General features: G+C 46.5%; 1 protein-coding gene across 1 annotated transcript; it reads left to right on the top strand.

Annotated features, from left to right (window-relative positions):
- Positions 1-1,496: 1,496 nt before the first annotated feature.
- On the top strand, positions 1,497-6,326 carry LOC122398927 (outer dynein arm-docking complex subunit 4-like). Its single transcript, XM_043399192.1, has 3 exons — positions 1,497-1,672; positions 4,810-5,073; positions 5,546-6,326. Exons 1-3 carry the CDS (start codon positions 1,497-1,499, stop codon positions 6,324-6,326), a joined length of 1,221 nt encoding a protein of 406 aa, XP_043255127.1.
- The last annotated feature ends 5,316 nt before the right edge of the window (positions 6,327-11,642 follow it).

An 11,642-nucleotide genomic window follows, 5' to 3' on the forward strand; every position in this document is an offset into this window, starting at 1 on the left:
TCGTGGACTTCGACGCGCTCGACTGAACGCGAGACGGTAATTTTTTTATGCTCTGCTTCGATGGAAGGGTGAGCTCCACCTGGAGAATAATCTACGAGGATCGATAATATTTTTGTAGCTCCTTGGAAAATCAATTGCAGAGTCTGTTGGGGATCCAACGATGTTTTGTTGCGCTGGAAGTTTTCACCGTCCGTTGGCGAGGATCGACGACATTGGCGTAGGACTCCAATCTTGAGAATCGTGGTGACTTCGTCGGCGTTAAATCGAAAGTATAGGCTCCCCTGCATCGTCGAGTACGTCCAAGAAGTTGAGAAGAACATCAGATTCCCTCTATTGGAAAAGTTCTTGCGCACCCCCGCGGCTGGATGGATCTTCGGATACTTTATAATTAACTGGAGAACCTATCGGGGGGGCGGTTTTTTCGGCCATCTTCCGACGGACATCGGGCGATAAAAAGTTTCCGATTTCTTTCCTCTGCTCTGTGTATTCCTCCCTTAGGCAGGGCTTCGTTAATGTATCGAGTAAAGTTACCTTGTGTCTTCGAAACATAATTATCTAATCCAAGTCTCTTATGGTCTCGTGACAGGCTTTTAGATTTAAGCTTACAACGATTGTTAACGACGTTACCGTGTTGTTGTAAATTGTACGATCTTTGATACAACGTAAGAATTAAAATACTTGCCTCCCTGACACGATTATTCTTCCTCCTCAGGTGACTATGGATCCTGGTACCCAATATTCCTAAAACATATAAATTATAATTAGCAAAATACACGTTGTTTGCATTTTGAAACATTAAAATCCTCCAATCCGTTCAGGAGTAATGATTTTTTAAACATAAACGTGAATTTTTGAGGAAACATTTATGGTCACACATTATGTTTTCGGTAAAGAATTTTTCTCTCGAAAATGCGTAGGATTTTGGGGGTATGTATATCCACCAAAAATGATCGTAACTGACCCCTGCAACTAAAAATAATTTTTTTAGAACGATTTGAAATTCTTTGATTTCGGCAAAAAATTTCACCACCCACTCGAATTTTTTTCTCGAAAGTGTGTAGGAATTCGGGGGTATGTCTATTCACCAAAAATGATTATAATTGACCGCTGTAGCCAAAAATAATTTTTTTATAACGATTTGATATTTTTTAAGTTTATCGAAGAATTTGTCCACCTGCTCGAATTTTTTTCTCAAAAACGCGTAGGAATTCGTGGGTATGTCTGTTCACTAAAAATGATTGTAATTACCCCCCAAAAGCGAAAATAATTTTTTCATAAAGATTTAAAATTTTTTTTTTCCACCGAAAAGTTTAGGCACCTACCCCCTGTCTGTTTTTCGTAAAAATTAGTTTCTCGCAATGTCGAAGCACGTAAACCCGTATGAACGAATAAAAGAAAACCCACGAGGTTACAGGCGCAGAATAAAAAAAAGAAAACAGTGGTTTGAGATATTCCTGTGGCAGATTTCAAGCGGAAGCGTTCTAGTTTGAAGATCGATGGCGGTGCTCGCTGGCAGAGTCCTGAAGGGCGAGCTGGTGGACCTGAACGAGACGCGGAAAACGGTGGAAAATGCGGAGAATCGGGCTCGCCAGGAGCGTAACAGCGAGGCGAAGTCGTGTCGTCGGGAGCTCGCGCAGGCTCTTCACCGGGAGGCCGATCGACTCCATCACAGGCGAGACATTACCATATTCCGAAACTTTTCCGCGGCCGAAGGGGCCACGACAGAGTCGTCGACAAGGTTATCGGTTGCCAAAGCGACTCGGACGGCAAACAGAATTCGAGATTCCGCCGTTTCCGTTTCCGTTTCCGTTTCCGACTTCCAGCGACCGAATTTATGCATTATTAATTCGCGGGGATAACGATCCCGTCGCGACGAAATCGGTTTCAGATTTCCGCCTTTCAGGAGGCTCCGGAATATTTATTTGTACGCCAGCTAAATGCACGGTTAAGATTTTCGAGGTTTCGGAATTATAATGGAAAACTCGTAGATATTTTTAACAGGAAATCGTCTTTAAAAGCTGCCAAACCTGGGAAAAATTTTAATGAAGGACTCTAGGGGCCAAAATAAGGCGAAAATTAAGAATACCAATTTGTTGATGGAGGCTTTGTTAAAAAGTTATTAACGATTAAAGTTCCGCCCGTACTGAATTTTTTTCTCGAAAATGCGCAGGATTTCGGGGGTATCTCTATTCACCAAAAATGATTGTAATCGACCCCCGCGATCGAAAATAATTTTTTTAAAACGATTTGGAAAATTCTTTTTCGCCGAAAAGTTTCAGCACCTACTCGATTTTTTTTCTCGAAAGCGGGTAGGAATTCTAGGGTATCTCTATTCACCAAAAATGATTGTAATCGACCCCCGCGATCGAAAATAATTTTTTTAAAACGATTTGGAAAATTTTTTTTCACCGAAAAGTTTCAGCACCTACTCGATTTTTTTTCTCGAAAGCGGGTAGGAATTCTAGGGTATCTCTATTCACCAAACATGATTGTAATCGACCCCCGCAGCCGAAAATAATTTTTTTAAAACGATTTGGAAAATTTTTTTTCGCCGAAAAGTTTCAGCACCTACTCGATTTTTTTTCTCGAAAGCGGGTAGGAATTCTAGGGTATCTCTATTCACCAAAAATGATTGTAATCGACCCCCGCGATCGAAAATAATTTTTTTAAAACGATTTGGAAAATTCTTTTTCGCCGAAAAGTTTCAGCACCTACTCGATTTTTTTTCTCGAAAGCGGGTAGGATTTCGAGGGTATCTCTATTCACCAAAAATGATTGTAATTGACCCCCGCAGCCGAAAATAATTTTTTTAAAACGATTTGGAAAATTTTTTTTCGCCGAAAAGTTTCAGCACCTACTCGATTTTTTTTCTCGAAAGCGGGTAGGAATTCTAGGGTATCTCTATTCACCAAAAATGATTGTAATCGACCCCCGCGATCGAAAATAATTTTTTTAAAACGATTTGGAAAATTCTTTTTCGCCGAAAAGTTTCAGCACCTACTCGATTTTTTTTCTCGAAAGCGGGTAGGATTTCGAGGGTATCTCTATTCACCAAAAATGATTGTAATTGACCCCCGCAGCCGAAAATAATTTTTTTAAAACGATTTGGAAAATTTTTTTTCGCCGAAAAGTTTCAGCACTTATTCGATTTTTTTCCTCGAAAGCGGGCAGGATTTCGAGGGTATCTCTATTCACCAAAAATGATTGTAATCGACCCCCGCAGCCGAAAATAATTTTTCCAGAACGATTTGAAATTTTTTAATTTAATAATTAAAGTTATTAATGTTAATAACTTTTTAACGAAGCCCCCATGAACAAATTGGTATTATTTTGGCCTCTAGAGTCCTCCATTAAAATGTTTCCCATGGTTGGCCGAACACCCTGTATACATGTCGATGATCCAGGATCTGAAAAATAGATCGACGCGATACGTGGAAACATTGTTAGCGTGGTTCTGTCGCGATCGCTGATACTAATTATTGAAATCGCGCCGGTAACAATTTAATTGCGTTTCAAATGCCCGTTCGGTTTCGTTTGTATTGTTCCTGGGCGGTTTTGATGATTTAATCAGCGAAATTAATTTATTCCTTTTTGGAACGTCGCGCTCGGTTATTCGACAGACCCTACGGTATCGCTTAATCACTTTTGCATTGTTAATTATCGCGAGCGCGCGACGCAACCCCCGCTGTCCCGTACAATTATTTCAAGAAACACGAATCTGAAAAGCCGACGCAAAATTATGTTAATCTCTGTATTACCATTCGGTTCGAAATTCAATTCTTCCCATCTCTTTCCACGGTTACACGTCCAACGAATTTTGTAGGAATTATTACGGGGAAATCACAAACACACAGACTCTGGATTCCATTCAAAGTATACACGAAGGGTAATTAAACAAAGTTCCATCAGGGTTGGAGAGGAATGGTACACGTTATAGGGACATCGCAAACACAGACTCTGAATTGCAATTAGCCTATACTTTCCACCGGCGTGTAAAGATTAACAGAGTGAAATTTCGTTCAGGATCGTTGAAAGGTGGACGCGTTGTAGGTAAATCATAAACGCACGGTGAATTTCACGTTAATAACACGTTTCAATTTTGAAGCCGTATCGATGTATCGTTAGCCTCCCAAAGAACCGGGATAATTCGTCCGAATAATGCAGTCGCGAATTATCGTTGGCGATTATCGGTCCTTTCGGTCCGAAAGCATTAACGTCACCGTTTCATTCACAAGGGCTGTCAATTGGTGCGGGTGTTTCCTGGCCGCTATGAATTGCTCGCCATAAACGAACGCGAACGCTTCTCGGCCGATTGAACCCCAGCCAGAGCGAGACCGCGGAATCGCGTAATGCTGGTAGCGGAATTACGGCCGGGCAAGTTATTTAGCTTCTTTGTCATGCGATCGTTTGTGGCACGAAACGCTTGCCCAATGAAATCCGGTTCGAACGGTAATAAATTACAGGACGATATTCGTCGCGAAACTACAACCGTGGACTCTGATCGAATATTCTGACTTAATTCCGGTTTCATTCACCAACCCGATTCGTACCTTATTTTTCACGCCACATCGCGTATTTATTCGCGCATTATTCGATGGTTTTAGCGCTTTAAGCGCGACAGGATTAAGGACACGCGTTGGTTAATTGGTTCTTGCGGCGTCATCCAGTACGACGTCACCGTAATGGCGTTCGAGTCGCTTAAACAGGACTCTGGTAGTAATTAATCGCGAGTTCAGGCCGCGCGTCGCGACTAAGAGGCCTGTCGCTCCGCCGTGCACGAACATCAAACCGTTTAATTGGAATTTCCAGCGGCGATTACGAGTCCGCGTTAGTGTTGTACCATCGAGCCGCGAACTTGTTTCCGCGGGACAGCAGTCACAGCGTGGCCGCCAGGAGGACCACGGCGACGATAAGCTCCTGCAATAATCCCTCGAAAGCGCTACGGAGGGTTTTATCGAACGCTAGAACGGACGAACGGCTGACGGTCACCCTCTGCCCGGAAACAGCCGTCCTCCAGGCCAACGACAAGCTCAAGAAGTCGCCCGATCCGTCCACGGTGGTCGAGGCCCTCGGGTGTGTAAACTTTTAATTGCGGATTCGTGGTTTAGGGTCAAGCATGGCGTTTTATGGCCGACATTTCTCGTGAATTTCGTCCTTTCTCTAATTTATCCACGGAAGGACGCACACTCAATGGCAATTGAAACGACGGAGCAACGCTCTATACAGACGCGACTTAACAGTTGCATCAATGGGAACGCACGCCCGTGAAAGCCTTAAGACTTCGGATCCAATATATTACTCCGAATTGCACGGACGAGACAATTAGATCGTTCGCGTGAAAACGGTAGGCAGTACCTAAACGAGAGCTCGAGCTTTCGAGTAGCAATCTAGTCAGCGTTGATCCCATAGTACCCGTGCAATTTCATTAATAATTGTTTCAAAACCGATAGAAAGGTATTGTTATGCAAAAATTTTACCAGGCTCTTGTCTCTCTTGCAAGCGCTCGACCGGCCATCCGTTAATGCGATTTCCGCATTGTTTTCAGCTATTTCGACGACCACAAGAGGTTCTGGAAGACAGTGCCGTCTCCCAGGCCCTCGAGCGTCCAATTGGCGCGGTCGAAAACGATGCTGCGACAGCTGAACAACTTGGCGAACGCGTATCTGGACAATCTGAAATCGTGTTTCGAGTCGGGCAAGATGGCGGCCTCGCTGAAGATAGCGCAGGAGTTGCTGGTGTTATCGGAGGGTCTCCAGGACCCTAGCCGCTATCAGATAGGATCGTATCATTACTTGTCGCTGATCCACGTTTCCCTGGGGAGACACGATCGAGCAGCGTGGAACGTTTCGCGGTTGGTCAGGTTGTCCAAGAGCACCGGCGACGTGGTCCAGTTCTGTCGGGCGCTGGTCACCCTTGGGAAGGTGCACCTGAGCTTTGGACACCTCCACGCCGCCGCTAGGGCTTGGGAACACCTGGCCAGAGGCCTCAGGGAACCGATCCCCGTCGCTTGGATCAGGCACGAGATCGGCAGGTGCTATTTGGAGACCGGAAGGCACGGTCTGGCGCTCGAGATGGCCACCAGGTGCATCGAGGCGGCCTCCAAAGGCAACTCTGAAAAGTGGATGCTACACGGGAGACTTCTACTAGGTCAGTTAACGAGGAAAGTCCAAAAGAAGAGTTTAGGATGTATTCAGGACCTTAGTTTCAATGTTATCGGAGCTAGAGGAGATATAAAACTCTATAAGGGTTCTGCAAATGTCCCCAAGACCGATCCAAGTAGCTTGCATCAAGGCTCTGGCGGAGGCCCCAGCTTCTTCAGGGCCTAATCAGGCACTGGATGCCCCCCAAATCGATCATCTGATTTTCCATAATGGATATTATGCGTATAACCGGTCTATGATCCACCTAATCCTCGGTCTATAATACTGCAATCTATCTGCCCCGGCAGTCTGTAACATCTCCAGCCTATCGAGCCCCTGATGAAGCTGGCTGCAACGCCGTCGAAACGTCGGAATCAATTTCCACGTGAGTACGATTTACATCCCAGGGTTCTGGAATATTGATAGGAACATCGCCGCCGCGAGAGCCTCGGACCGTTAATCCGCGGCTATGCTAATGCCGTTCATTCCACTTGAATTGCAACTGCCAGGATGACCGCAGCCACGAGAGTAAGACTTCCTAGACACTCCGGATTATAACTTCACCGTTTCGATGGCTAGGGGATCAGCAACGATCAATTACGAGGCGTTAGCCTGGGAATCGAATCAAAGATCGTTGCTAAATAACTTCGCTCCGGGACTCAAGTCCCGTCCGCTTGCTTTGGGTAGAAACAAGACACGAAAGACCTAGAAATACAAATAAATCATTTTCCTAGCCAGTGGACGAGTAAACGATCCTTTTATCGCGAAGGTCAGAGCCTGGCGAACCTGGGGAGATTCGCGGAGGCGTTGGACGAGCTACGGATAGCCGCGAAGATCACCGAGGAGGAGGGCGACAATCCGATGCTGTCCTACATTCGCGATCTTATCGATCAAGTGACGCGCGCCCTCGGGAGGATCGCGTCCGGGAACGGATACGGCGGCGCCGACGAATCGAAGCTCTCGTCGTCCTCGAAGAGGGAAGAGACCCGGTGCATCGCCGGACGAACGGAGACCGTAATAACCACAATGTTCTCCCAGAGGAGGGTGATTACGGAGCGTCGCGACGGAGGATCCAGCGGCGAGACGTCGGTCGACGAGGACGAGGACGAGGAGATAACGATTCGTTCGATGGAGACTTATCGGGAAAGTGAGTGTTTTCTCCTGGTGTTACCACGATCACCCTAACTCCTCCGCACGTAGGGGTTAGGGATCCTTAAGACACGAGTAGTAGCGGTACGGTGGTGGTCCAGTGGTCAGAGCGACTGGCTGGCGATCCAAAGGTCGCGGGTTGTTGGTCAGTGTTGTACAATGTTTGTTCCCAGTGGTTAACGTCTGTTCATGTGGGAATTTAACATTGTGTCTCCACATAATGGTGACCATTAACCCCTTAGCTCGCAATTACGTCTCAGAGACGTGATAAGTCTACGGGGCCAAACCTTGGTGTCGCTTTTGGCCACGCACAGTTGGAAATGAAATCGTAAGGCAAGGGGTTAATTGTAACTATGTTTACTAGGGTAGAATTAGAATTGCTTCTAGAGAATTCTCTACGATATTCCCCAGCACCTCGACCACCAGGGACGTATCGGAAAAGTTCGATCCCCGAGGAAGACGAGGACCTCAAAGGGACATCATCATCCAGCGACGCGGCTGACTCTGAACGCGCCGAGGACTTGTTGAGGGAGCTGGCGTTGGACGCGGACGACAACTTGAAGGAGGAGGCGAGCAGAACGTCGATGAACACCACCGCGACTTACGTGATAGAAAGGGCGAGACGCGAGTCGGAGGAGGAAGAGAAAGGGAACTCCTGGAGGGCCGATAAAGGCCGCGGGGACGGCGGGGAGGCGGAGGAGGCCGTTGCCTCGAGCGATAAGGCCGCGGCGGAGGGTATGTTAAATGCTTTCCGCGTGATTGAAGACCTGGACGAGAAGAACGAAGTCGAGTTGCTGGAAATGGTGAGGGACTTGCTGCTGACACGCGACGGGGAAGATCGATCGCGCGATCTAGGCAACTCCGGCGACGCCAACGGCGAGAACTGCGGGAACTCGAGATCCACCGAGGATAGGGACAAGGTCGAAGAGTGTCGCGCCCTTTACAAACACTCTTTGCCCCCCAGCCCTAAGAAACGCGACGCTGACGGGGACTTTCGAGCGCCCAATTCATCGTAGGGGTGACATTAATGGCTAAATCTAACGTTGGATCCTTTGGAAGCTTTTAACAGAAATGAGGATTACAAGGGGAACTGCAACATTTACGTTCAGTTTATTTCTACGAGTTGAGTTTACCTATCGATTTTTACCCACTACGAATTTAATTTTTAATTATTACACGATACACCGACTTTCTATGGAAAATAATAAATTCGTATATCGTTATAAATAGCAACACCTGTTACAGTTTTTCCAGTAAAATAAAATCGAAAAGGGAACAAACGTCGGAGTGCTGGCTACTATTTGACGAGTTTTCGCCAGGTCCTCGGTTCTCTGTATGGGAACTGAAACAAAATCTGACCGGTCTGAAATATTTCCCCCTTTTATCAGCGAACGAGAGTCGTTAAAGCGATTCGAGTGGATCGCCTGTACAATTAAGAGCGTCGGAAGAAGCGACTCAATGAAACCCGTTCCAGCCGCGCATCACCGACCCATTAAAATCACCCTGAGTACCAGCCATAAATTATCGACCAACAGAGGCTTCTTCCAGCGCGAGATTAAAGGCTCTCGATTTTAATGGGGCGCACAATCGAGGAACGGGCTCGTTATTCGATGCGTTCGAATTTTTCCCACCTGCGGCCTAATTGGCCGGCCATCGGGGATGAATTAAATTCCAGATGGGGTGGTCGATGCACCGCGGTTCATTTATTTATTTACACGTTCCGTTTATAAACGAATTTAATTAAAACAACGCTTCCAATTACCCCCTTTGTTTTTTGCTTCCGAACATCGGAATTCAGTAACGCGATCGAACGTAAATGAACAAAAATTAATCGAAGCGACTAGGCGACGTTCAAACTCAGCGTGCCACGTTCCGTCGCGATTAATCAGCGTTCGATGTTTTTGCGTTCTAAACACGGGCGAAAGCTCGCGCTTTGACTAACGTAAGGCTGTTTGCTAGATTGCAGATTCCGTTAATAGGATCACTATGAGCTTGGAAGCTTAATTCTGCGCATTGTTGGTCCGAACAGAAGAGCCTAATCCCGGGACTGCATTCACGGAAATCCTCATGGAGCAGCCCCCGGGACAAATGATCCCGCCATTTACAATTTTAAAGAACAAGATTAGAGTTTCTTTTATCTCTGCTAGATTTTCCCAGATAGACACTGCTGAAGATCTGTTTAAAGATTTATTCCGCGAGGAACAGTGTAACACTATGTTCCAACTCGTCAACGGTTATCAACATCGACTAGAACCTTGGTTTCTTGACCACTTGCCCAGGTAGACAGTACCAAGGGTCTATTTAAGGATTAACTCCATTGGGAACAATCTAAGCTATATTCCAACTGTTCAACAGTTATCAGCGTTGACTAGAAACTTATTTTCTCGACCACTTGCCCAAGTAGACAGTACCAAGGATCTGTTTAAAGATTTATTCCCTGAGGAACAGTGTAACACTATGTTCCAACTCGTCAACGGTTATCAACATCGACTAGAACCTTGTTTTCTTGACCACTTGCCCAGGTAGACAGTACCAAGGGTCTATTCAAGGATTAACTCCATAGGGAACAATCTAAGCTATATTCCAACTGTTCAACAGTTATCAGCATCGACTAGAAACGTATTTTCTCGACCACTTGCCCAAGTAGACAGTACTAAGGATCTGTTTAAAGATTTATTCCGTGAGGAACAGTGTAACACTATATTCCAACTCGTCAACAGTTATCTAGACTAGAAAGAATGACTAGAAAGTTGTTTTCCCGACCACTTGTCAAGGTCTACTTGCAACTGAGCCGTTCAATGGCCAGAAGATACCATCGCGAAGTAGAGTGAAGAATTAGCGGAGCCAGGGTGCGAATTCAGACGTAGCTCGGTTAAAACAAGGAGCTTAAGGGTGTCGGTGGACGGAGGAATTCGAGTAGAACGGTTCGATCCGGGACGGACCGGCAAAAACGATGCCGGGAGCTTCCTCTCGCTCCTCCGTTCCTCCCCGACGTTTCACGGATGCCTAGACACGTCCGTCGAAATCCGTTATTCGGCCATTGGTAACGCGAATGAATATTCAATCGACCGTCGGAGCTCGCCTGATAACTGATAATCCCTCGCGCTCGAAATAGCTGGAATCCGCGTAGCTGTCGGAGGAAAGAGGATTCCGCGCGGTTTCCTACCTACGATTCTTCCACGATGAAATATGGACGACGGGGATTATGCATTTTTTCGCGCTGGAAGAACGGGGCCCGAAAGGAAACTCCGAGCATTTTGACGACAGAGGACTGGTAATCTCGTGTTTCATCCCGAAAAATGCAATTTTATCCTCTACGGTTCCTTTAGCGTTCAGGATTGATCGATCAATTCGAATTCGCCGCCAAGAAACTAAACCAATGGTATTCAAAGTTGACAAAGACGAACTTCTTCCGATTGCAAACGATACGCTCGTCCTCTCTGTACAAAATTTCGAAAGAGTGAATAAACCGTGGAGCAGCAGTGTCTATCGAGTGTCCCGGGAGTTGCAGCGGGGCGAGCCTCGTTCGCAATTTACTATTCCCGGCGATGAAGCGTGCGATCATTCCGGGGTGCAGCTATATGAATTTCTCGTTAAACTGCTCGTCAAACAGACGGTATTACGGTGCCGGTTATTCTCGGAACGAACTGGGAATTTGATCGTGGGCAGGACGAGGCACGTGCCGCGCTGGGAAATGTCAATTCCAGGGGCGGAATGTGCGTGCGTAGGCACGAGGAGGGCTCGTTGAGCATAAAAGGAGCCGAGGGGGCGGGGAACACGCCAGGGGATGAAAGGTACTTTCCGAGCTACCTGTTGAGCTACCCTATGTGTTCTAGGCAGGCCTCTTTTGTACGGTCATCAAGGCGGTGGAAATAGCTCTTCGTGCTCGGTTTTTCGAGCTCGCGAGCGACCTAATGGCGCCGCGAGGGAACAGGACCACTCGACTGTTTCCCACGTTGTTTTTCGACCGTTTGTCGCCCCCTGGATACGGTATTTAATAATCACTGCCCTTGCACGCAGAAAAGGAATCGTTAACGCACGAAAATCAGTGGTACGGGGGTGGTGCAGTCGGTAAAGCGACTGGCTGGCACTCCAAAGGTCGCGGGTTCGAACCCCGTCCACCCCCATGGTTTTTTCTCCGATTATTCGATGTTTCTGTGGTCAGTGTTCACTGTTGTACAATATTTATTCCAGTGGTCAGTGTTTGTTCATATGGAAATTTAACTACACGACATAATGTGATCATAATTGTAACCATACCAATGTGGTAGTTTGAATAAAGGGTCGATTTCAATGGTTTATTCAATGGATTGTTTAAAAATGGCTATCCCAATGACGTCCACAGTCCCATCG

The sequence above is a fragment of the Colletes gigas genome, unplaced genomic scaffold, assembly GCF_013123115.1.
Source record: "Colletes gigas isolate AHSC1104 unplaced genomic scaffold, ASM1312311v1 Colletes_gigas_Sc00012, whole genome shotgun sequence".
Classification (NCBI taxonomy): Eukaryota; Metazoa; Arthropoda; class Insecta; order Hymenoptera; family Colletidae; genus Colletes; species Colletes gigas.